Source organism: Nothobranchius furzeri, chromosome 15, assembly GCF_043380555.1.
Source record: "Nothobranchius furzeri strain GRZ-AD chromosome 15, NfurGRZ-RIMD1, whole genome shotgun sequence".
Lineage (NCBI taxonomy): Eukaryota > Metazoa > Chordata > Actinopteri > Cyprinodontiformes > Nothobranchiidae > Nothobranchius > Nothobranchius furzeri.
Window position 1 is genome coordinate 28,641,421 of NC_091755.1, and position 26,874 is coordinate 28,668,294.

The following is a 26,874-nucleotide window of genomic DNA, read 5'->3' on the forward strand; positions in this document are numbered from 1 at the left end:
CAAGCGTTGCTTGAATTCTGCTGACTCGTGTCAGAAATGTCCAAACCAAACCACATCCCATCAAACGTCTTATCCAGCTCTATCCGTTTGTCTCGTAGTTTGTTTAATCGTGTTTTTGATTAAACGTTTCCCAAAAAAGTTCAAAGTTTCAAATGTAAATTAAAAGCAGAATAAATGATGGTTTAGTCATCTTTTGATGTATTAAATACAAACACATGTTAAAGTGAGAAAAATGCATTTGATGACAAATATACACTTGGTCATTAAGACAGAAGCTCATGAGGAGTTTGTCATCTAAATTTTAACCATAGGGCTCATTTTTTCATAATGCTCCTTGTGTCGGCGTGTCACAAAGCTGGACTGGTCACAGATCAGTTGAACATCTACAGCATGTTGGGTTCCAGGATGTGATTTTAGCTTTATTTTTCAGAAATAAGAACACATTTCTCTGATAAGAAGCTGATTTTTTTCTGGAGCTTGTGATTTTGCCCTGTTCCTCCGTGACTGTTACTGATGAAGGTTTCTGTAAATGTTCTTTAGCGTGTGGCGAAGAACTTTTGTCTATTTATTATTTCCTGAGAACAGGTGAATCACAAATGCTCTTCCTTTATGTTTCACGTGAACACATTTATATTTATATGGTTGCTTTGCTTCTATTGTCAAACTAAAGCTTTAATTTTTTATGTGCTGGAGGATTTGATGGAGAATTATGTCTGTCAGTGTTTTGTTTGATTTCTTGTGCATTTTTTAATGATATTTAAGCATTTTTCTGATTGTCTACATTTTATAATGATTATTTATTGATTTTAAACTCCCTGTATCTAATGAATGTGTCTGTAAACCTGTTTTGCAGCTTGTCTTGGCCAGGACACTTTCTTTGGCTTTTATTGGTCATACCAGTTTATTTTGATTCAAAATTTTCCTGTAAGATGAGGAAATCTTATTGAAAGTTTTATCTTCTCAGTAACATTTGCATGCAGGTATTATTTTGGGGAGAATATGCATTACTTGTATTTGCAGAAATAAGTAGCTGTAACTGTGTTACTGACTGAATTTAAGCTTTCCCGTTTTGGAATTTTAAATGTGAAATCCACATTTATTTTAACTAAGACTTGAAGATTTTTTTTCCTGCATCAGATGTTCTGTTGTGACTCGTTTAAACTTTTCTGTTTGCGCGAGGTCTTCTAGTTTTATTTTTAAAGGCTAATGACTCTTGCTAAAACTCATTGTTGCAACACTGTTAATGCAGAAGTTGTAGCAAGTCATCAGAGTCACCTCCATTGGCTTTGTGGTGCTGTGGTCAGGAGGAGGATGAAACTCATCACATGTCATGCTTCCTCCTTTGCAACCTGATCTGCACCCATGGGCCTGGCTTCTCACTTGACCCCTGCTGGTGGGGGCTGCTCAATTTCAGAAAACTCACTGGAGGGACATCTAAACCCTGTGAACCACACATGGGTCATGCAACTGACCTGCCTTGGTACCATAATGATTTTTTAAAGTTTTTATTTTTTATTGCTTGATCTACTTTTGTTTCTGTGCTCAGAAGCACATTGTTTTAGTCTTTTAATAAAGAACGTAATAGGCGTCCCTTCTGCTGTGTCATCTGTCATGCCGGCTTCTGAGAACTAAATAGAAGGTCACGCCCATCTGAGAGTAATGTACAAAGCGTGCACGCAGGATAGAAACCAACTTTGCAGTGCAGAACGGATTCTAGAAACGTTTAATAAGGTAAACGGAGTAGTGCTTGGAGAAAGTAGTTCTAACTTATTTTGCTGTGTTTTAATGTGATAAATGTGATAAACTATCATTGCAGCACTGCAACTAAAGCATGCACATACACTTCTCTATGCATGGAAGTTATTTGTTTAATGAAAAAAAATACTATCAAGGTTAGTTGACTCAGCAGGAAAAGCCTACACCAATTTAACTTCTTTAAGTGGATTAAAGGGATGCAGAAATAAAAATAATATTCATAACTGTTAAGGTATGTCAAGCCGATGTTACATCTTTGAATGGATACTAAATGATGTCAAAAATAATAACTGTTGATTTGTGGAAAGCTGATTTATCATAGAATGTGATCTTCTGAATCAGATTTCAGTAGCTCAGATTTAAAATGGCCATTTTATTTAACAGGATTTAGGTTTTTATTTTCTATCCACTAATCAAATATGTACAATAATTTACCATGCACATATGATCTTACCCCTTATCCTGTACACTAACAACACTGCCAGTCTTCTGAGACCATTCAGTTCCCACAGACTGATTTCATTTTCACTATTTAGTTCAGTTATTACAATAAATCAAAGCTTAATTTTACTTTGGGTCTAAGTAATGAGACACGGATCACGGTTTGTTCCTCAAGGCCATAAACTGCATTTATGACAGAATCCAGGACAGCATGTCTGGGAAAACGGAGAAGGTGAACATTGCTCCGATGACATCTAAAAAACACGTTTTCCTCTTGCAGACAGCAGGAAACACACAGAGGAGATGTTCTCACCACATTTCCTGCAGGACTGAATCCATTCTGAGATTTGGCTGACATTGAAACAGCTCGAGCTGGTTGGTAACACTTGAGGAAGAGGTTTCTGCTCTGTTGGCTCTCTGCCCATTTAATTCATTAGGTCCAAGAGTACTTCTGAGCTATGCAAAGCTACCCCGGTGACCGCTCACCAGTGGGAGTCTTTTCTGTTTTAACAACACAAGCTGAGCTAATTCTTCAACTTCCTGTCCGCCACAAGCAATAAGTCAGAGCTTTGACTGAAAGAATATTATAAATAGAACTTTTACCAAGAATGAATGAAACTCCATGAATGTTTTGCACACAAAGCACATAAATAGTGGGGTTATTGGCGGGTTTATGATTTATTAAGTGTGTTAATATTTATCTGCTTTAGTCTTAATGAAACATTTTACTGTGATTCAGCAGAAAGCTCCACCCCTTTTACACTGATGCACATAGTTGTTGTGAGATTTCCATTTTATCTATTAAATAAACATAAAACACATTTTAAATTTGCTCATTTTCAGTTTTAATAGCAACTTGCAATTTAGACTAAAGGTAGCAGCTCCAATGATGCTGCAGCATAAGTGTATTTACTAAACTGCACGAATATGGCAAGAAAAGCCTTTTTGGTTACAGAAAGAAGTCTGTAAACTTTTATAATAGTGTTGTTAAGAGTCTGTGTGTACAAGAAACTGGAGATTTGAGGTTAAAAACAAAGCCTGCTGGCAGCTACAGTCAGCTGATCATAGTTCCCTCTTTGCAACAAACACATTTTTCAAAAAGCCCATTGGGGGAGCAAAAAGAATATTTCTGCATGCTGTGCACGGCTTTCTGCACGGAGTTCGCATGCTCTCCCCATGCATGCATATTTTTTTTACTGTTTTCTCCCACAGGCCAAACACATGCATGTCAGGTCAAAAATCGCTTTAGATCAAAACATCTTAAGAATGCTTCATCTTTTGGAGCGGTCTAATTAAACTGTGGTTATTATTTATTTCTTCTGTCAAAGTTTGCAGGCAGATGCTTTGTGGTAACCTTGTGTTTGCTCTAGGGCCCCCCTGAAGCTAAACGACAGCCAGCTTTACAAGCAAACAGCCGGAGGGACCTCGTATTGACAAACACTCAGCTTTACAGATAAAAGGCGACGCAGCATGGGGCAAATTGTAGACAAAGCAATTTGGTTTGCAGCAGTGTTGCTTCTGCAGAAAGTGCATCTGTTGAATATCTTGTGGGATTTCTGCAGCTGGTTATTGTTTTATTAATTACCCCAGTATTGCAATTTGTTTTGTAAAAGCATCTCCACCTGTGTGGCTGGTTAAACAAATTCCTATTAAAGGTTTGGTGCACACTTATGCAACATATCAACCAACTAATATATCTTGTTTCCTTTAAAAAAAAAAACCTTCCCGAACGTGAGTGCACAATCAGCAGTGTGAAAGTGATAATCATAATCTAAGCCGTAAACCACTGCCACGCTCTCTGATCTCGTGTCCAAAGGGCATTCCAGGACCAGCAGTGCAGTAATAACAAAACACAGTTATGGTTGCAGAAAGTGACAAGTCCAGACGCAGCCATGGACGAAAATGAGGAATTGGGGGAGCCTGCGGAGAGGAAAGGGGTAAGTTTCATTCTTCCAAAATAGAAATTACAGATGACATTTTTGTTGTCAGGGGAGATTTAATCCAGCATGATGATGTCCTCCACCAGAGATTGACAGCAGTCCTGATTCTGGCGACGCTCATATCTGCATTCGGTTCATCCTTTCAGTATGGATATAACGTGGCTGTGGTCAACTCTCCTGCACCAGTAAACTTTTTTCTGTAAAACACACAGAAGTTTGTATCACTGACATTTTTCTCCCAGTGGTCTCCTGTTCTCCTCAGCTCATGCAGCAGTTCTATAACTCCACCTACGCGGGTCGTTTCAACACACCGATGGAGGATGACCTCCTGACTCTGCTGTGGTCTTTGTCCGTGTCCATGTACCCTCTCGGAGGCTTGTTTGGTTCCCTGATGGTGGCTCCTCTGGTTAACAAACTGGGGAGGTAAAACACTTTTAAAGAAGACATGATGTGTTCTGTAATATTCAGCTAAAATATGTTTTTTTAATCTGATTTTAAAAGGAAAGGGACCCTCCTCTTCAATAACATCTTCTCCATCATCCCTGCTGTGATGATGGGAGTTAGTGAGATTGCCAAGTCCTATGAGATCATCATCATGGCCAGGTTTATTGTGGGGATATGCGCAGGTTGGATATTTTGTTTTTTTTTTAGGTTTTTGGGGGGCAAACATGAGTTAAAGGTGTTGAATTTTGTTCTTGTTCATTTGCAGGTCTTTCATCCAACGTAGTGCCGATGTATCTGGGTGAGCTATCTCCCAAAAACCTGAGGGGTGCTATTGGCATCGTCCCACAGCTCTTTATCACTATTGGCATCCTTGCTGCTCAGGTGCTGGGCATCAGACACATCCTGGGCCACAGCACAGGTTCTGACTTTCATGCTAGAGTCTAAAACATGTTTAATCTCGTTTTTGGGTTGATAGTGGTTGATGATTTTGAAGTAACACGCAGTCAAAGATGTTTTCCTGTTCAACCCACCCAGGATGGACCATTATGCTCGGCTTGACAGGCATTCCTGCGGTGATCGAGCTCCTTCTGCTGCCCTTTTTCCCAGAAAGCCCCAGGTACATGCTCATCCAGAAGGGGGATGAGGAGAAAGCCAAGAAAGGTAAAAATACACCAACTACTTTGTATGACTGTGATAAAGAAGTTATCAATGTGCTGCGTGTGTTTTGTCCTCTTAGCCTTACAGCGACTGCGTGGATGGAGTGATGTGGATGCAGAGCTGACAGAGATGCGACTGGAGGACCAGTCAGAGCAGGCCGAGGGCCGAATGTCGGTGCTCTCTCTGCTGGCTCAGCGCTCCCTTCGTTGGCAGCTGATCTCCGTCATCGTCATGAACATGGGCCAGCAGCTGTCAGGGGTCAACGCGTGGAGACAGACCTGTTCTCCACATTTCTGTCTCTCGTGTCTTATAATTGTTCTGTAATTTTCTCATCTTTCCCATTTCAGATCTACTATTACGCAGACAGCATTTATGCCTCTGCAGGAGTCAATGACAATGACATCCAGTTTGTCACAGTGGGAACAGGTGCAGTGAATGTCGTCATGACCATAGCTGCTGTAAGTACTCTGAAAACCTCAAACGACAGGAGCTGAGTTCTGCATGTTGTTTGTGCCGGGTTTTTCTGAGTAATAAATTATTTTTAAATCCAGGTTTTTATCGTGGAGTCCTCAGGCCGACGGCTACTACTTCTTCTGGGATTTTCGATCTGCGGTGGGGCTTGTGTTCTGCTCACTGTTGCCTTAAAACTCCAGGTACCTGACAGCTCACAGTAGTTACTCTGGTGCTCTCTGGTGGCCCATTAGGTTCAACACAACACAAATCAAATGTTATTCAGAAATGATTTAAGGAAAAAAATCTGCACAAAGTGCTTTACATGATAACAAAACACATACTGATTAAAAACTCTTTCACAAAAGCCACAAAATAAATACAAAATCTGCCACAGATTTAAAAATAACATGGAAGTTAAAAAAAATATTGAACTGATGCTCCAACGGATGTCATGCTAATATCATCATAATTAGTAAATGAGAGACAACAGCTATTAGGACTTCCTCAATGGACTCACTGTACCTACAATATCTGCTTTTGTCATCGTTTTGTGGTTTTGAATTTCATTTAACCTTATGGGCCACCGTAGAAACAAAACAAAGTACGCTCATTGTAAACGTGATCAACCAGGATTTCCAACAATATCAAATTTAATTCCATAAAACGTTTTTAAAACAGGGAAATGCCCCCCCCCCCCCCAACATTCCAAACATCTTTGGTATCTTCCATGTCATATTGTACTTAAGTGGGTTTTTAACTGTAGTTGTGTCATTTAAATTGCAGAAATGCAAAAAAAAAATTTAAAAATTAAAAAAATACCACACATCTTTAAATGTAACATAATCTGCATCCTTTTGAGAGTTGTAATTTTAAGCATTGGATTCCATCAATTATGATGTCTGTAGTGGGGTTTTGGTGGAGTTTGGACAGAAAAATAACTGCAAATAATTAGCATCACCAAAAAACTAAAGTTTAACGAAATCCTCAAATGCGTATTATAAAATCTACATATTTGAAGGGATTTAAATGCGTCAGACACACTGTGTATAATAGCTGTCACTGTTCTATTGCTCCTGTACCCAAAAAACACAACTTAAAAACTATCTTGTTTTTAAAAACGGGCCCCAGGTTGGTAATATGAGGTTGTGTCTATCTTGTTTAGGTTATCTCTTCAGTCTGGTATTCAAACAATCCGCTGCAGCCGGAGCATTCCATTCAGGATGAATAGGAGGGATGACCTGTGAAATAACTCTAGGAATGCAGATTAGTGTCGCTGAATGTTTTTAGGATTGATTAAGAATATTTTTATTTTTGTATTGTAGTTTATTAAAGAATTCTTATAGATGCTGATTTAAGGATAATTTAAGAATATTGAAAGAATGTATTTTTGTACTTACCTGTGTCTGGATTTTAGGATTAGTCCAGTTAGTCACACCTGTTATAAATACAGCTCTGTGTTTGCTGGAGTGGGTTGAGAGACGGATGGAGTGGCTTGCATGGATTTTTGCTGCCTAGTTTTTAATTTGTAAAAAAAAAATGTAAATAAATGCATTTGGGTCTGCAGTGGACACCGGCCTCCTCAGTATCACTTTTTCCTCCGGAGCGCATGAGGGTTATCCTGACAAGTGCCCTCGGCGCCACAGACCGATCAGATAATTTTGTAGTTTTCAGCTGCAGAACAGAACCAAAGCAGCATTAGCTGCACCGTGGTGTATAATATTATACATCTGCAGTTCCCACCTGGTATGGAGAATAAAATGATGATCTGGCATCTCTGTTTGCTGAGGTCATGAGAAACCTGAGACATTAAAAATGAGGCCTGAGACTAAAGTGCAAGAATCACAGATCCACAAAACAAAGATAGTTCCTCCCCCTGCAAACCTGCAATTCCACTTAATTAAAGTGGTTTTAATTAATACTCATCAAGTAAAACAGGGGTGTGATTACTGGTTAATGACTGCTTGTTTCTGCGGATAGGAGAGCGTGACGTGGATGCCCTACATCAGCATCACATGTATCATCATCTACGTCATCGGACATGCCATAGGAGCCAGTGAGTCTGACCCATCTGTGGTTATTTACACACACTCTGATTACAACACGCCTCTCCATTAGCTGAAGTGTTGTTTGGATGTGAACAGACGTGTAATCACTCAGTTGTTTGAGACGTGAGCTCCGTCGCTGTGACAGCGAGTGTTTAGGTTGTGGTTAACCACATCGTGTGCTCGGCAGGTCCCATTCCTAACGTGGTAACCACGGAGATGTTCAGACAGTCGGCCCGACCCGCCGCCTTCATGGTCGGAGGCTCCGTCCACTGGATCTGCAACTTCACCGTCGGCCTTGTTTTCCCCTTCATGGAGGTCAGTTTACACTCGGATGGATAAATATACATTCCTGCAAAGATGTGAAAAGGTTTTACCTTTTTGTTACAATTCAAATTTTCTCGTCAAAAATACTCAAAGACAACCTGAGTGAATAGAAAATGTAGTTTTTGAATTTTATTTGGGAAGAACGCAATCCAAACCCACCTGATCCTTCGTGAGTTCCACCATTACAGAAGAACCCAAAACAACACTTAAAGTGTTGCAGGTCCAACTGGATCAGAGGTTATTCGGAGGGCAACAGTAGCATCATGGGAGAGCTGACGTCTGCTGACTAAAACCAACACAAATCCCTTCTGAAAATTTCCAGAAAGACATCTTGATGATTCCTGACTTCTGGGATAATATTCTGGAAGCTAATGAGACTAAGTAGAACTTTCTGGAACATGTGTCCTCCTGTAAAACTAACTCTGCATTTCAAAGAAAAAGCATCATAACAGTCAAACATGGAAGTGGTAGTGTGATGGTCTGTAGCAGCTTTGCTTCTTCAGCACCTGGACCTTCAGCTGTCATTGAACGATCTGTGAATTCCTGAAGGAGAATGTCTGAACTTTGACCTCAGACAGTCCAGTCATGTTGGAAAAACCTCCAACGCGGCTGACATTGAACGACTCTGGGAAGAAGAGTGTGAGGAGTTTTTCCCACTAGGGGTCAGTTTTCTTTAAAGTAAAAGTCCCATTAGTCATCGTCACTGGTGAAGTCACATCTCTGCGTTTGACCCATCCCCGTGGGAAAAGGTGAGCTGCAGCAGTGGCTGCGCTCGGGAATTATTTGGAATGCTTTCATCTCCCAACACCTAAAATCGTTATATGAAAACCGTTTAGTATTTAATCAGGATAGCTTTATATTTGTTTGCTGATCTGAATCATTTAAGTGTAATAAAACAGAATAAATACAAAGTGTTTGGACTTTATTGTGATTTAACATAAAGATCAGATCTACGTTTTCACCTGACTATTGGAAGCGTGTTTATTTATTTCCATTTTTATGATAATTATAGATGTAATAATTATTGATATCCAGCTTTTATTACAAATTTTAAATGTCAAATTAAAATCTTTCCTGTGCTGTTTTTTTTAATTCAACCAGTGATGGCTCATTAAATCCACTTGACCCAAAGTGTGACAAATATGTATTTATTAGTTTCAAGGGGAACTTGTTTATGTTCCTCAATACATTTAAGTTGGACACCTGTTTATGAACGAATAAGAAACAAATGACTCACATCTGCCAGAGGGGAATTAGAGAATTTAAACAGATAAAAAAAACAACAGCTTTTCTATCTTTGGATGTGTAAATTTAATAAGAATGATATAAATATCAGCGCTGGACAAACAAACTATAATCAGGGACACAAATCCAGATCTTTCTGTCCTTTTTGACTTCTCCGTGACTCACTTTAGAGTTATTTTCATGCTGATTTCTGGATGTAAACAGACCAGACCCTCCCTGATGGTGTCGTGAGCAAGCATCCAAACATAATATCTTTAAAATGTAGCAGATAGGAGCAAAATTTAGCGACTAGAAGTCTGCTTCCACATCAGTCTGCTGAAGGAAACAGTCTCTCATGTTGGATGTGTAACCATTTCCAGTAAAGAGGACACCAGTCGTCAGCAATTCTCTCTGGCTTCTGATGCTTTTTCTCTGATAAACGGAGCGGTGTTATCATGGAGATAAACAACAAGAAGGGAATGTGTTTAGGTAACAGAGAACAGAGATCCCCTTCAGAAAAACAAACATCTCCATAAAACAAGCTCTGAAAACACCCTCCCACACCTTTCTTGCTCTGACATCCAGCTGTTTCTGCCTGACATATTTACAACCTCCCACCCTGGAGGACACCCAGATCACGTTTCCGTTTCTCCTTCCCCCTCCAGAGAGGCCTCGGCCCCTTCAGCTTTATCGTTTTCTCCGTCGTCTGCCTTGTCACCCTGATCTACGTCTGGCTGGTGGTGCCAGAAACCAAGAACAAAACCTTCCTGGAGGTTTCCCAGATGTTTGCCAAAAGGAACAAAGTAGAGATCAAAGTCAAGGACGGCAATCTGCCTCTGAAAGATGACAACAAGGGCCTGGAGAACGTGGAGGCGGTCACGACCTTCTGAGGATAAATGAGAGCTTTGAGAGGAGAGGAAGTGATCGCTGCAGGTAGTGGACTTCAGAGGTTACATTTAGACTTTATTCTTATTCTCAAAAGGAATTATGTTTGCGTGGAGGCTAAAAATGCCAAAAGTTGTCATTTTATTCAACTACGAAGTAAATAAACAACCAACTAGTCTCTTATAAGCCTTTATTTATAATGCAAACTTATGAATTTATGAAAATAAAGTTGTGATGCACTTTAAACGTGGACATTTTATCCTTCCTTACCACAAACATGCTAAAAATAAAAAGCCAACACCATCAGCTGTGGTATTCTTGCTTTTGCAGGATTTTAGGCTCAAACCAAACCAAGCGGAAGGCTTTCAGGAGCATCTGTGCTGGTTGTCCAGCTGCACTCCACCATACACGCTGAGCCTGGTTTTTCCCCAGCTGAACACGTTCCCCACCTCGGTGCTGTTACACGACATCTGGTTCCGGATGTCCGCCGTCGTCAGCACGTAGTCCCACACGTTCACATCGGTCATGGTACCCACAAAGGCGTCTGCGCTGGAGATCCCCAGAAATCCGTCCTGATCTTTGCCCAGAATGAGTACACCGGCCGGCCTGATGGTGTAACCGCTTTTCAGGTACCTCTGCTCCCCCACCATGCCGTTAATCCAGAGCTCTGCCCCGCCGGTGTGGGACGACCAGGTCATGCAGTAGTTGGCCCAGTCCTGGGCTCTAAAGTTGTGCGGCAGGTTGACAAACTCGTTGCCGATCCACAGGCCCACCTCTCTTGCATCCGAGTCCTCGTTGATGTTGATCATCAGCTCGTTGTCGTTCATGTTGGTGGAGTAAGAGATGACGGTGTGGATGCCTGTCATCTTAGGGAGCACATGCATGCAGACGGTGAAAGCGTCCAGATCCATGGAGTGGCTGAGGTGAACCAAGGCGTAGCTGTCTGTGTTTTTGTCATTGAAGCTGAGCGTCAAAGGAAACAGGCCGCCATTTTCTGAGGAGGATAGGGAAACTTATATCAGACCTCAGCAACGTTAACCTACCAGGGTTTGAATCTCTGGAGCATTTACCATATCTGGAAGGCCTGGAGCCTGGAGCGCCTCCTGAGGAAGAAAAACAAACAATGCTAAATATTTGCATGAGCCTCTATTTTCACTGTGGTCGTTCCCAGAAAGTTTATCACCTGAATACAGATTCTTTCCAAGAGACGTTACCAGACCCTCGATCCTCAGGAGTTTGGATTCAATCTCATCCTGCCGACAGAAACCTGAGGAGACAGAAAAGAAACTAAATTTACAGAAAGTCACTCCATATTTTCCATTCCATTCTGAGATTAAATAACAGATCTGTGTAATCACACACTTCCTTTCCCGAGACGTGGCAGGAAGGAGGACTCCACCTGTCGGTCATTGAGAGGCTGAGCAATGCGGTAGTCATTCCACAGCGTCTTGTTGTCGATGTCCATCAGTGTGCTCTCCAGTTTCCTGATCTGAATGCAGCAAAGAGCAGATTTTAACATAAGAGGCCATTTTCTTGTTATTACTTCATGCAGAAGAAGTCTCTACACGTCAGCTTTACCTGGTTTTGTGACAGAGTGATGGGTGTGTCAAACACAGTCCAGGTGATGCTCTCATAGCAAGGAGGAGTGGTGAGGGACCCCTGGTATCTGAAGAAATGGTTGAGGTTCTCGGGAAGCATGGAGCGCACATTGATTTTTGAGATGTTCATGGACTGGCCTGTCAGGGTCACAGGAGTCAATTAAACTCATTTTAGGCTAGATTATAATCTGCATTTGTGTGTGAGTTCATGCATTGATGCCTGTGCAGGTGAAACTTACCTGTGTACTTGATTTTGCCCAAATTGTTTATAAAATCACTGTAGTATGTGTTTTCAAAGTGGCCATCCTGGAAAGAAACAAATTTTGAATCAGAAAGAATTTTGAAAACACCTTCTTATTAACCTTTTAGTTTATTTTTGTGGGTTATTTGTTATCCGATGTGATTCTCTGCTGCTTTCATGTAAACCAGTTTATATTTTTCTGTGCTGGACTCAGCTGCTCAAACTGCAAACACCAAATGTGGTGCAGTTCAAAACATCTCACTGAGAGATTATTTCTCCACACATTGGTTCATTGCAAAAGAAAGTGAATCTTAGACGCCTGTTTCTGTTTGTGGTTAAATCTGGGCCTTTACTTCTACACATTTGTAGAGATTATGTCACCATGTTTAATCCCTATTGTCTACGTGTGTCTTGTTTATGAAACATTTTATTCACTATCTTCAAACTACCATCAAAAATGTGTGTAGCTGCACAAGTTCACTGATTTAATTATGTAAAATCAAAAGTCAGAACCCTGTTTATCACAAATTTTACTTCACTTGATGATTAATTTGATAAGATCTACCAAACAGAGTCAGAAAAGGGTAGAATGCCTTCTCCAGGTCAGGGATGAGGTCCTTCCTCAAGTAGAGGAGTTGAAGTATCTCAAGGCCTTGTTCACGAGTGGGGGAAAGCTGGAGCGTGAGATCGACAGGCGGATTGGTGCTGCATCTGCAGTGGTGCAGGCGTTGTACCGATCTGTCGTGGTGAAGAGAGAGCTGAGCCAGAAGGCAAAGCTCTTGATTTACCAGTTGATTTGTGTTCCTACCCTCGCCTGTGGTCATGAGCTTTGGGAAGTGACCGAAAGAATGAGATCACAGATTCAAGATTTCTCTGCAGGGTGTCTGGACTCTCCCTTGGAGACAGGGTGAGAAGCTCGTTCATCTGGGAGGGAGTCGGATTAGACCCGTTGCTCCTCCTCACTGAGGGGAGCCAGTCAAGGTGGCTCAGGCATCTGATTAGGATGCCTCCTGGACGCCTCACTGGTGAGGTTTTCTGGGCATGTTCAGTCAGAGAGACCCAAAAAATACCCAGGAGAGTCTGGAGGGACTATGTTTCTTGGCTGGCCAGGGAATGCCTTGGAATTCCCCTGGAGGAGCTGGCTCAAGTGGCTGAGGAGAAGTAAGTCTGGGCCTCCCTGCTTAGGCTGCTGCACCAAAGACCCGACCCTGGATAAGCAGACAAAAATGGACGGATGGATGCACCTTACCAAATAGTTTTGTCCCCATGAACTGAATTTTTCTAAGCATCTGAGAGAAGAGTGACTCTGCTGCCATCAGGGGTGAATTAACCAACCTCTTAAAGGATGAGGAAGGAAGAGCATCAGGGTTTTTTCAAACCTTCAATCAACATGGCTGCAGCTGAAGACTAAATACAGTTTCTGGTGGCAAATATATCTTACTTCAATTGATTTTTAAGTTCCTGCAATAGAACAAAAGCTCATTTTTCTGCAGCAGTGCCTTGAGCCTGTGTAGATGTAAGCTAACCCGCTGGTAAGCAAGAGAAGAGGTGTTTGTGACTCACGTCATAGAAAAATGCAAGCACTGCCAAACCGTCAGGCTTATCTACGGCTTCACTGATGCTCTTGTACTTGTCAGAGTTGTAATGGACAATGTGGAGCTGGAAGAGAAGATGGAAAAACACGAACAGGGTTCAGTTGAAACAAAAACAAAATGCATCATGGGATGTAGAACTACAAGTGGAGTTCAATGCATCAGATTCAGAACAGGGAATGAAAAAGTTTCAAAAAGGTTTGCAGCTCACGAATCAGAGAGTTTTAGAGTGAATTAATGTAAGTAGATGTCTCCTTTGGGTGTTGAATGCAAGCGTGTGGAAGTTTAACACAAATACATGAATGTTGGTCAAGCTGTGTCATCAGTTCTGGTTTCTGAGCCAACCTCTGCCATGTAGCGGATGCCATCCATGGTGTGCTCCGCCCCGCTCTCCTCATTGTCCCAGCCACCCCAGTGCAGGTGCATCTGGACAGCTGTGAACTTTGCTGGAAGGCCCTTGGTAATCTTCATGGTGGGAGGGAGGTCGATTTGAACTGATGGCAACATGAAGATTTCATCACTGATCATGAATACTTTACAGTACTGCTGTTGTGTTTCAGATGTTTATGAGTGTGCTCTCCAAGGTTGCAGTTTGCAGGGGCTCCGTTCTTTGAACACAATGAATCCAATGCAAATCTGGTTTTTATTTGTGTTTTCGTCATTTAAATTAATTCTGTGAAATTCTGCATTAAATTTTGTACAATTAAATGTGTTTTATATATTTATGAATTGATTTTGTTGAATTAAAGCCTAAAAATCGTTCAAATTCTTTTGTGAGAGGCTGAAACCTTTACGTCACGCTTTTACCTGTGTGTCCGTTGTTGGTCATTAGAAAAGTCCCTTTTTGGGCATCGTATCCGCTCAGCTCCAGCTGGGACATGTCCGGGTTGAACTTCACGTTGCGCCGCTGGATGTCTATCGGGGACTGCTTCTTGCCGCCACACGCAGGGTATTCAGTCCCCCAGTGCATCTGGTCCAACGCCCCCTCTGCACAGAAACACATTCATCCACATGCAGATTATTAAAAAATACCATTAGACTGACATGCATTTAACGGGAAACGGTTTATGCCTCTGGAGGATGGATACAACCTCCCAGGTTATTAGTCACTCACAGAACTTGTCCAACTGGTTAGAAGAGCCAATTTTCACCACAGAAATGTTAACGGTCGCCCTGCTGCACAAAAATGACTGTGTCTTTCAAATCTCCTGATGCGCTGATTTCTCTGAATTTAACCAAGCGCGTCTTTGTTTTATGTCTTTTTAAGGAAAATGCAAGAGTTATAGCCAAAACAATGAAAATATCTAAATTTGAACTTACAAAAAAATTGGTTCATTTTTATTATTCTGTGTTTTGCACAGAAACAAAACAGCTAGATCTGTTTTACGCACAGTTTTACGCACCGTAGCCCACACCTTCACCCGCGAAACTGGTATGTTTTTAAAGAAATAAAACAAGGATAAATAAAGCACACCTTTGTATGTCCAGTGTATATCACCGTGGTTGGCTCCAGCACTGACCACACAGATTAAAACAGCGGAGACAAACGCGGAGAGGATCTCCATCACTGCGTCTCGGTTCCTTCACGCAGGACTGACGCTCCGCTGAGGTTTTCTCTCAACATTTAACAGAAGAGGGGAGGAGGTGTTGAAACCTCTGCTGAAAACGCCCCAAAGCTGTTCCCAGTTGCTCTAAAGTGACAGGAACAAAAATGTTCCTTCTTTTTTTTTTTCAAAATTGTTACATAAAAACAACGCATTCAAGTTGTTTTTCTTTTGGAAATCCATTCAGATTCGAATGAATACTGCACAACAGAGGGCTGAATGAGCAGGATGACAGCTATTTATCTGATTGGAACTTTGATGGTGCTGGCTTGCTTTTCTGAGAAGTTCTGCAGAGTTCTTGTCATCAGGAACTCATTATACAAGTACATTCATGCCACAGTCAAAACAGATGCAGGGCGATACAAACCTTTTATCATACAGCAAGTGGAAATAATACTGTGTTTTTACCTTTTAATACAATCAGTTACAACATGCCTAAGCTAAATGCCAAATATGTCAACTTTGAGCTGTGAGTTCATTGACTGTCATTCCAATTAAATAAAACAGCAATGATAATTAATTCTTCAGTTTTACAAGTCATTTTTTTTAGAGTTAGACTGATGATAAACACCATTTTACAGCAGTCTGATTATATGTCTGTGTCAGACAGTGTTGAGCAACGAGGTTTTGTTTAACATTTTATTGGCTCTAAATAAACACAAATTGTTGAAAAGCTTAGATGTTGAACTTTAATTACGAGCTCTTCAAGGACGTCTGCTGCAATTGTTCATTGTGCAATTTTGCAAACAACCTCACATCTGCACATATAGCTCTAAACACCTCTACAACCTCAGGTTAGTGGTGTTTTAAGGAGACTTGACCTTTAGGTGTGTGTGTGTGTGTGTGTGTGTGTGTGTGTGTGTGTGTGTGTGTGTGTGTGTGTGTGTGTGTGTGTGTGTGTGTGTGTGTGTGTGTGTGTGTGTGTGTGTCAGAATGTTGCAAATAAGAGAATGGTGACAAAATGTCACCACTGTTTGGATTTAAACGCTCCCAGACCATCACTGATCCTCCACCGTGCTTCAAAGTTGAGATTGTGTCTTGCAGCTTTTTGCTTCGATGGTTTGGACTCCTTCAGTAAATTTGGCCTCTACTCCTCAGCTAAGTGAGTATCATTGACCTGAGCTGGGAAACAGAGACACTTTTGTCTAGTCGACTGGACACAACGAGGAACCTTATCTTTGGCGGGGAATCACTTAGAACCTCCCTGCAGGCCAAAGCAGAGGGGCTGTTGAGGAAGAATATGTATCTTTTTTTAATATATTTTTTTTATTGAAAGAAGAAAAACAACAGTACCTGCAGTTACCAAAATACAATTAACCTTTCTTCATTTTTCTAGGTAAATAACAACAACAAGACAACTAAACAAAAAACATAACAAAATAAAACAAACAAAAAAAAGAGAGAACCCCCCACCCCCCCACCCCCCCCACCCACCCACCCAGATCAACACACCCAACAAACATTATTACCGGAATATAACAATAACAGAAGTACATTTAAACAGGTAATACCTCTAGACTAGTAAAATAAGAGATAAAGAATATGTTTCTTTAAAGAATGGTTTCATCAATAAAATGTTTAATCTTGTGATTCTTTCAGAAAGTTTCTCCAATGTTGCATAATTCTCTCTAAGGTATGTCCACAGATGGAGGTTGTTGGTTCCACTTTCTGAGGAAGATTATCAGACACCAAATGATAAAAATCAAGTAGGAAATGAAGAAGCTGTTTCAGGTCAGATTGTGGGGGTTTTTGTCATGTTAAAATTCTGCTGGATCACCCTTTGAAACTATGCAGATACAACATACTGATGAGAGTAAGTGTGTCTTTGAGTAATTAAACTACAAAATGATCAAGTGACCCAGTTTTGTTAAAGACTTTCATCCTTCCACACACATCTGTCCAATTTTGTCTCCATCCTGCAATTTCAATTTCTAGATTCTGTAAACTAAAAGCATCAAATAAGCCCAAAAGATATCCAACCTTAATGGCTGAAGAGACAAGAAAGTGCTTCCTAAGCTCATTATCAGCCACAGACGTGATGTCCTTAACATCTTCAGAAAACCACCAGGTTCATCGTCATGACGATGGTGCACCATGAGAGCAATGACGGTCTTTAACGTCCTGAGGACTTAAATGGCGTAATTGTACCAGCCGAGAGCAAAGCCAGTAATTTAAAGCCCACATGGCGTAAGTCTAACTTACATGGTGTCATTCAGCTGCAGACTTGTCCCATAACAAAAGATTCTTTCTTTACTCAGAATGTTGGATTTCTCTACAGCAAACACTTAAAATGTGGGTTCAGATTAACTTGTGTACATTCACAGCGTTTAGAAATATCACCACAGGAATCCTGTTGTTACAGCCCTATAAAAATGTTTTCCTCTCACAGATGTCTTCTGTTTATTGTTCATTGGTTCCACCTAAATGTTTCTGATCAACAATCAAATTTTAATACTAGAGAAAGATAATCTAAAGAAGTGCAGAAGGCAGTTCTCTAAAGATTATTTAATTTCTTATGGACAAAGGTTACTGCTCTCATGAATTACAATTAACTCCACTGGGGCCTGATTACTATCAGACCTGTAGAGTTACAAAATCACTTCAACAGAACCCGACTGACGTAAGCTAAACGATCTCAAAAAAAGTACTACATCATGTCCCTTTTTTAAGAAGTTCAACTACAAAAGAGCCCATAACTCCGCAGGCCTGAAAAAATACTGAAATTGTGTCCCATTTAAAATCGAACACTGCCTTATAGAACAAGAACATCCCGCCACCAACCAAACACAGTGGTAGTAGTGTGATGGTCTGTGATTCATTGTCAACGTCGAGTGTGTTGGAGCCATTATTAGGTTTGAGGACCGGTTACTTTTTCCACACAGGACAGGGTGATGTTGAACAGCTTTTTCTCTTAATAAATAAAATGATCATTTGGTAATTTTTTAATGTGGTCACATTATTTCTCTCTGAAATGTGTTCCCTGTGAGATCTATAAAGAGGCCCACACTTCCTTACACTACTGTACGTTTTTATACACAGGCCTCATCACACAAGAAGAAATTATTTATCTGTTACAAAGAAAGTTGATAGAGAATTGTAGTCATGGTTGTCCCCAAAGTTAACTTCTACTACTTGTCTCTTGAATATATGTTGTTAATTTTCTCAAATTTCAAAAGGTCAGTTGTAATTAACATCATTTTTTGGGTTAAAAATGTGACTTTGTCCCCATTTGGAACTATGAGTTTGAAAGAGCTGAAACTGGACCACACCTACCGTTTGTTATTTTCAAGCACATGTCTGTAAGTTTTATGATGCATAAAGGTGAAACATGCCCATTTTGAGGATTTAAATGTTGCCCAAAAATGTAAACACTGTTAATTTGGACAATCTGAATCTTCTTCCTGTGTTTCGGCTTGTTAAGAATAAAAAAAACGTGCAAACTCATGGAGGAGGGAACTTTTTTATAGAATAACATTGGTGCGTCAAAGATATCACCTGGTTGTTCACAGTGACCAAAAGTATTTAACATGCAGAAAAGCATGACGTTTGTTGATCCAGCTGCCTGAATCAGCAAACAGTGTAGAAAGAGCTGATGAGTTCTACATTTGTCTTTATTTACCCTTTAATCTACAGAGCCAAGGTGCAAAAAGGCGTTTTTCACGGCTCTCTCAGATGCACAGTTACCCATGAAGGCTTCTAACAAAGTCCTTCAGCAGCTCTTCTGGAGTAAATTTGTCTTTAGATACCTTTTGCAGCTGATTTCATAGTATTAACAGGAATTGTTCTACTAAAGAAGTAAATGGAGAGAAACATGTCAAGTGGAGAATAAAGCTTACCAAGAACAGAACCCTGAGGAACTCCAGGCAAGAGAAAAGTTGAGTTTTCAGGCTTATGTAAATAAACCAATAGTTCAAAGGTTTTGCATTGCTAATGAAGTTATAGACTTCTCTAACATTACATCAGCCCCCATAAGTTTCACCAAATATGTGCAGTTACCTTCAAATGCTTCATCTGCAGGTAGGATTACTCAAAGGTAAAGTATTTTCATCAAAATGAACAGAAATTAACTTTTTAATTTGCACACACACACACACAACCCATCTGTTTGGCCTCCAAACAAGAAAAGCACCGCACAAGGCCTTGTCACCGGATAAAGGAGCCAAAATAATTCCTAGCTCACTTATCTTGCCTGGAACAAAAGTCATGCGGAAGACGAGACTTTTTGCACTTTCACTCCAAAACGGTTCAACTTCCTTGAATCATAAATGACTTTTTAAAACTTTATAATTGCGTAAGTGTCATATAATCATCTCTTGTTTGATTCCAAAGAGTATGAATAATATGTGCATCAATCAATGATGTTAAAATGAATATTTTTCCTGCAATGATTCATTTCGAATCTTAAACTACACCAGATTAGTGTCTGCTGATTTAGCGTTAATCTATCCAACACATTGTTATAAGATTATTATTAATGTTTAACATTTTTGCTTCACATAATTGTTATAACATTCATTTCACACTCTGAGGATCTGAGTGAAGAAGTGACTTTATGAGGTTTTTTGTTAAGACCCTCTTTAAACGTGTCAAATTCTGATTTGTCTAAGTTTATAAACAATAAAGTTAATAAAATCTAGAACACTTCCTGGTCTAGTCAGTCTTCTCCCTTCACTCGATAAGGCTAATCGGGTGAACAAGCCTTTTGAGACCATCCATTCGTTTGACCCAAGGTCAAAGCCTCTCTGCAATGCTTGCGAGTGTTAGCAGACACAACGGCTCTTTCCAGAGCCACTCAACACAGACATTCTAACCTGCGGACGTTGGTTGCACCTAATGGTTGGGTTAGAAATCTGAATTCGGTGAACCTCACCACTCTGGCCGCTTTCGTCCGGGCCGCCGATGGGCAACCGTCACACAAAGGGTGCGTAGTCTCTGCATGATTGCGTCGGATGGTTTTTATAAACAAATCTCTAACTTATCAAACCATACAGACAAACTTATGTTACCACCCAGACTCCACAGTCTCTCTCATATACTTAATAAGGTTTTGCTAAAACATCTGGCTCACATTCCATCACTCCATTCATCGTCTGTCATCCTGTACAACCTTCATTCATACTGTGTCATGTACAATCATTTAGGAAAACAGAATTAAAGTCATTTTTATAACTACATTCTTGACTCTGAATTAATGTGAAGTGTGCGTTCCTTGAATAGTCAAAGAAACTAAAGTCTTCTGATTAAACATTCAAATACCAATCAGATTGATATTTCATATTCATATGGAATATCACATCTTACTGATCATTTATTACATGTAGTTAATCCTTAGCGCTACATCTATAACGCAATTAGTTGATGCTATCAGATGATAAAAGGTTGTGGTCTCTAAAATTAAACAAGTTCTGGAGTCTCTGGTTGTTTCAGGGGTTTGTTTCCTGTTTTCTTTGCTGTTCAGCTCAAATAAATTCACCTTAAAACCACAGACGAGGCGGTCCTAGCACCCTTCTAATTTCACAGTTAGATAAAGGGAATAAGTCAATTTTACACTTCACTTTCACACAAATGTCTAACACCAAAGTATCACAGCTTCCCTTTAAGACTGTAACTGTGAACATGGCTGAACGTGACGTGATAAAGCTGCAGTGGTCACCTTTTTCTTATACACAGCATTTAAAAAATAAATTCTATGTTAAGGATTAACAACGATGCAGCATGAACAATAAAGACATTTTTAACGCCAGACTTTTAAAGTATTCTTTTACCATCGACCACATTTTTTGTGACAATAATTTTTGCTGTTTCAATTAAATCTCATCTCTCTCTCTCTCTCTCTCTCTCTCTCTCTCTCTCTCTCTCACACACACACACACACACACACACACACACACACACACGCACGCACACACGCACATGCACGAACATCATCCCCATTCTCTCTGTTAAACAATTAGGCCATTCTCAAAGCTGCAAATAAAATTAGCTGTCAGTAAATTATTAAACTCATGGTGTGGTTTGCGGGAAGCTGCAGCTGATGATGTCTGCAAGAGTCTGCAGTGGTTCCTCAAACAACATGCATTGCATTGTTGGCCTGAAGCAACAGAAAATAAGTGAAAATAGTGCACAGACGTTATTATTTCATGAAACTGTGTTATTTCAGGGTGTTGGTGTTGTATCGCTTTAAGACACAATAAAAGAGTATATGTTTAGTTAACATTCAAGTCCTATTCCTGACCAACCGCCCTCAACATGTCTGACTGGATAACCGCTGCTCATCTACAATCACAATGAACACTGGTGTACCACAAGGCTGTGTGATGAGCCCTTTCCTCTACTCCCTTTTCACCCACAACTGCAGACCTGCTGATGGTTCCAACACCATCATTAAGTTTGCAGATGACACCATGGTGATTGGCCTCATCAGTGACAACGATGAGATCGCCTACAGGGTGGAGGTGGACCGTCTGACTGAGTGGTGTGACACAAACAACCTGCTGCTCAACACTGAGAAGACTAAGGAGCTCATCGTGGACTACAGGAGGAATGCTGACCCACATCCACATTAAGGGGACAGCAGTGGAGCGTGTGAGCAGCTTCAAGTTCCTGGGAGTCCACATCTCCGAGGATCTCACCTGGACTACCAACTGCTCCAAGCTGGTCAAGAAGGCTCACCAGCACCTCTTCTTCTTGAGGACTCTGAGGAAGAACAACTTGTCTTCAGACATCCTGGTGAACTTCTATCGCTGCACCATCGAGAGCATCCTGACCAACTGTATAACAGTCTGGTATGGGAACTGCTCCGCCTCGGACCGGAAGGCGTTGCAGAGGGTCGGAAAAACTGCCCAGCACATCGCCGGAGCACCACTTCCTGCCATAAAGGACATCTACAGGAAGCGGTGTCTGAAAAGGGCAGGGAAAATCATCAGAGACCGCAGTCACCCATCACATGCACTGATCACCCTGCTGCCCTCTGGGAGGCGCTACAGGAGCCTCCAGACTAAGACCACCAGGTACCGGAACAGTTTCTTCCCAACAGCTGTCAGACTCCTGAACTCTGCCTCCTGACATATGACCCACGTTAAACTCATGGACTGCTTGTATTAACTACAGCCTGTACATACTTATAGTCATAGAATATTCATAACATACTTCATACCGTGTACATTATAACATACGTAATAGATCCATTTCTGTAATATATGTACACATCTATATTATTGCTAATATATATTGTAATACATCTATATCACGGCTAAAGCACTTCTGGATGGATGCAAACTGCATTTCGTTGCCCTGTACCTGTACATGTGCAATGACAATAAAGTTGAATTCTATTCTAATTCTATTCTATTCAAAAGTCCTTTTTGTTTGTCATGGGTCAGCGGTGGAAGAGAGCAGGCAGAACTGAGACAGACATTAGACAAAATAAAAATAAAATTTGAAATGTTTATTTACTCCTTGATGTAAGCTTACTATCTTGCTGCGGATGTGGCTGTTGTTCTGTTTGGTTTGTCTTTCTTTATCAGACCACCAGAGGTCACACGTATCTTCTTCTCTAGTCCTCATCCTGCAACACATCTCACCTCAGTAAATGCGTCGTTCACCTGGTTACCCACAGCTTATTACCACATCATCCCCTCGTCTTAATCTTTTGGGAAACCTAGTGAAAAGTAGCTGGATCTTTTAATGTTGGTTTGTTTTTGATTCGAATAAACATCTTTCACTCTTTTTCCACTGTGACTGATTTAACTGAGGATAAATCTGCTTAATTGTGCACTGGTGTCTGCTCTTCAGTCTTGTTTTACACCACTTGATCTACAAGAATGAACACGTGACAAATTAAGACAATTATATTTAAAAAACAAAAACTATCCTTTTGTGGAAAATCCTCCAACCTCATGTTTAAATTCAAGAAGTGTGTGGTGAAGGTGCTGCTACATCATACAGTGAATGTGGCCACCAGGTGGAGTGGTTGGCTTTAAAACGGTGTCATCTCAAGGTCACTGCAGCAGGACTTCCGCACGCTTCCTCATATTGATGATCGCACTGCGCAGCTGCAGAAACTCATCAGAAGGGTCTGGCTTGCATCAGGATGTCGGTTTTTAGGGGGAATCCACATACGGCTCATGTTATGACTCGTTGTAATGTATGAATACTCACTTGTGTCATTTAGTTATTACTTAATGCTCTAAGGCTAAATAAAAGCATCAGCATAAATGCCTCTGTTTACAGCAATAGTGATTACCACTTCCGGAATGTATTTCCATAAAAATCACCAACTAGTTAAACTGCTACATTTTAAACGACTATTTTAAAGGTGAGCTGGAGTCAGTAAGGTGCAGCAGTGGGGGATTTTTGGACCCAAATATTACTCATCCTTGTTTCCTGCTGTATAAAACTACACTCGCCCTGATGCCATTCATTTGATGGAAGGTTTGATGAGCAGAGGAAAGTCACTGCCAGGAAGTGTGACCACAGCAGACACGCGACTAACCACGAAACACTGCTGCGGAGATCCCTGCCTGCTTCTCTGCACGTACTCATCTATGCGTCACCTTTGCTTTTCTTCGCGGCCCTGGTGTGTGGCAAGCCGTTTGACCATATAATCAAACGAAATTCCTATTTATGAGTATGTTTACGATATGACTTATTATCTTCCTCTGGATTGAATAACATTTATTTTGTAGTAGAAAAATACACTCAAGATTCCGTTGAGATGGGAAGGATGAGCTCGGAGCTTTCTCACTGGTATCGTTTTTGTTCAGGAGATTAAAGACCACAATCAGAGTTAGAACCGTAAACAAAAGAACATTTTCAAAAATTTGGATGACAAATTTTAAATGTTTTTCTCCATAAAAACACCATTATTGACTCTGATTCCAACATGGCAGCCCCTGTGAACAAGACGTTTCCTTAAAAAAAACCACATGGTGCTATATTTTTGTGCACTTCTAAAATGTGAAGAACCAGGTGTTATCTGACCAGACGTGTGGATTTGCATAAACACGTATGCCAGCAGGTCATAAAGCATCGCAGAATGTTAATCACCTACTGGTTAAATCAGCTGTATTGAAGCAGAGAAACCTTCAAAAAATGCCAGATGAGCTCAAGGACCATGATTTGACACCATTGCACTTGTGACTCTGAAACTGATGTTTCACTTACATCTGATGATAAATGATAAATGACCCACACTTGTAGAGAACCTTTCAGAGTCAGATGACTCCAAATCGCTTCACACTACAGTGTATCATTCATCTATTCACGCACACACATTGACACGCTGACGGTGACGAGCTACAACGTAGCCACAGCTACCCTGAGAAAACACTGATGGAGGGGAGGGTGCAGAGCACAGGTGCCACCAGTCCCTCCAACCAGCAGGCAAGGTGGGTTAAGTGTCTTGCCCAAGGATATGACAGCAGCACTCTCTGTCATGAGCCGGGATTGATCTCATAACCCTCTGATTTCATGATAACCTACGTCCAGAGCTACCGCTGACCCATGAACAAAAGTAAAAACATAAAAAGTTTAAAAATATTTAAAGTGTACCCTCCTTTTTGTTTTTGGCCATATTATAACCCAGGAAGAATGACCTATAATGTTTTTAAAATGTTGACTGTGAATGGGAAAAATGGTTTTCATGTTAGTGAACTAGACCAGTGGTTCCCAACCTTTTTCCCAAGGGACCCCGTTTTTTACCAGTAAAACTTTTGATGACCCCCTCCTATTCTCTCTTCCAGTACAAACATTATTAAGAAATGATAAAATTGTTCAAGCACATTTTAATATGCTTTGATTCAATAGATAACAGTAATAGTAGGCTCCAGTACAGAACAAAGTCATTAACAAAACCAAACAGAGCATAATGTGCTTGACAGTTTGTATTACTTTTCTGAAAACATTGTTTCTTGTAAACACTGATAAATCAATCATTCCTTTCAATAAACGTTAAAAAATACACTGAGCAAAATGTACTTAAATGTGTATATTACTGTTTATACTAGATTATTTACTGTAAAGGCTGTGATTAATCAACCAGTCCTATCTTTAATGAACTTTTGACACTTGAAAATAAAACAGTGAGCTGAGCAAAATGTTCTTAAAAGTGTGTTACTTTTTCTGTACTAATTATTTCCTATCTTAATATCAGTAAACTTTTCACTCATGAAAAAAATGGGAGCAAAATGTAGGCTATAAACAAGTAATAAATGAAGTTTTAACCCCTTAAAGTGGAGAGGTCCTTGCGACCCACTGAGAGGCTTTGGCGCCCCCTTGTGGGGGTTGGGACCCCCAGATTAGGAACCACTGAACTAGACCAAATTCTTGCTTTGCAAAGTTTGTTCTAGGAATGCTCCACTGGAACCTCTGCAGCCCCTAACAGCATTCTGGCTGGCCAATCACAGCTCTCTAGAGGGGTTTCAAACACACAAAGAGCTGTGATTGGTCCATAATGGTGGGCCAATCGTAGTGCTCTATCTGCTTAGCAGGGGTGGACTGGGACCAAAATTCGGCCCTGGCATTTTTACGAATCGTCGGCCCTCCCCATTGGGAGAGCGTTGGGGGTGGGGGATGTTGCCGCCCGTGGACTCGTCTCTAGGCCGAATGAGAGTTCTAATATGAACTGGGACTGTTAAATTACAAGCATGGGCAGACCGCTGCGACTGGGAGCCCTGGCCTTCTAGATCAGCTCATTCCCCATGGGCGGAGATCAGCGGGACATTAGCTACATGCTAAAGCGGTAAAACAACTTATACGTCATCGCTCTAACGCGTTTTTCTAGCTAAAAATGACTGGAAAAACTCTGGTAGCTTCAGGTTTTCATATAGCTAATGTTCTGCAGATCACCAACTGTGAAGTGGTGTCGGCCCAAGCAGGGTAAGCAGCCCACTTGGCTAAGTGGCCCACCGGGACAGTGCCAGAATGCTAGATAGGCCAGTCCACCCCTGCTGCTTAGTGAACAAATCACAGAGCTTTATCCGCTTTGTGGGCCAATCAGGGCACTCTATATGCCTGGTGGGTGGGATGATGCAACAGAGAGAAACAAGAGTATGTCACATTCTTTGTCCAGTAGCATGCGGCGATCATTTGAAAGACAACGGTAGAACCCACCCCACAACCGAGAGCCGTCAATGGAGCGTTGCCAGACTAAATAATACATTTATTTAGTCTGGCTTGCCAGGCTAAGTGAAATGTTCAATTTGACTAGAAACCATCCATCCATTTTCAGTCGCTTACCCGAAGTCGGGTCCCAGGGGCAGCAGCCTAAGCCGGGACGCCTAGACTTCCCTCTCCCCAGCTACTTGAGCCAGCAATTCCGGAGGAATACCCAGGCGTTCCCTGCCAGCCGAGAGACATAGTCCCTCCAGCGTGTCCTGGGTCTTCCCTTGGGTCTCCTCCCAGTTGAACGTGCCCGGAAAACCTCACTTGGGAGGCGTCCAGGAGGCATCCTGACCAGATGCCCAAGCCACCTCAGCTGGCTTCTCTCAACATGGAGGAGCAGCGGGTCTACTCCTAGCCCCTCCCGGATGACCGAGCTTCTCATTCTATCTCTAAGCCACCCTGAGGAGAAAAATCAAAGCAATTTGGCTAATTGCTATATGGCAAAATGGCTTGCCATATAGCAGTATTCAATCAGCTTCCTACCTCTAGCTGAAGCCTATAATTCCCA

General features: G+C 41.1%; 2 protein-coding genes across 3 annotated transcripts; one reads left to right on the forward strand and one right to left on the reverse strand.

Annotated features, from left to right (window-relative positions):
- Nucleotides 1–3,883: 3,883 nt before the first annotated feature.
- slc2a5 (solute carrier family 2 member 5) lies at nucleotides 3,884–10,627 on the forward strand. The gene is made up of 13 exons (XM_070544649.1): nucleotides 3,884–4,133; nucleotides 4,223–4,321; nucleotides 4,399–4,559; nucleotides 4,638–4,762; nucleotides 4,846–4,998; nucleotides 5,115–5,240; nucleotides 5,317–5,503; nucleotides 5,584–5,695; nucleotides 5,789–5,890; nucleotides 7,668–7,743; nucleotides 7,923–8,050; nucleotides 9,949–10,216; nucleotides 10,499–10,627. Exons 1-12 carry the CDS (start codon nucleotides 4,089–4,091, stop codon nucleotides 10,171–10,173), a joined length of 1,539 nt encoding a protein of 512 aa, XP_070400750.1. The 5' UTR covers nucleotides 3,884–4,088; the 3' UTR covers nucleotides 10,174–10,216; nucleotides 10,499–10,627.
- Nucleotides 10,345–26,868, reverse strand: ca6 (carbonic anhydrase VI). Of its 2 annotated transcripts, none has more exons than XM_070544647.1 (10): nucleotides 26,850–26,868; nucleotides 14,407–14,586; nucleotides 13,945–14,093; nucleotides 13,571–13,666; nucleotides 12,006–12,072; nucleotides 11,747–11,904; nucleotides 11,531–11,657; nucleotides 11,352–11,435; nucleotides 11,239–11,271; nucleotides 10,345–11,162 (listed from the first exon to the last, which is right to left on the reverse strand). In XM_070544647.1, exons 2-10 carry the CDS (start codon nucleotides 14,567–14,569, stop codon nucleotides 10,534–10,536), a joined length of 1,506 nt encoding a protein of 501 aa, XP_070400748.1. In that variant the 5' UTR covers nucleotides 14,570–14,586; nucleotides 26,850–26,868; the 3' UTR covers nucleotides 10,345–10,533. The 2 variants fall into 2 exon arrangements, with proteins under 2 accessions (XP_070400748.1, XP_015823181.1); XM_015967695.3 differs by lacking the exon at nucleotides 26,850–26,868 and adding an exon at nucleotides 15,074–15,221.
- Between the last annotated feature and the right edge of the window lie 6 nt (nucleotides 26,869–26,874).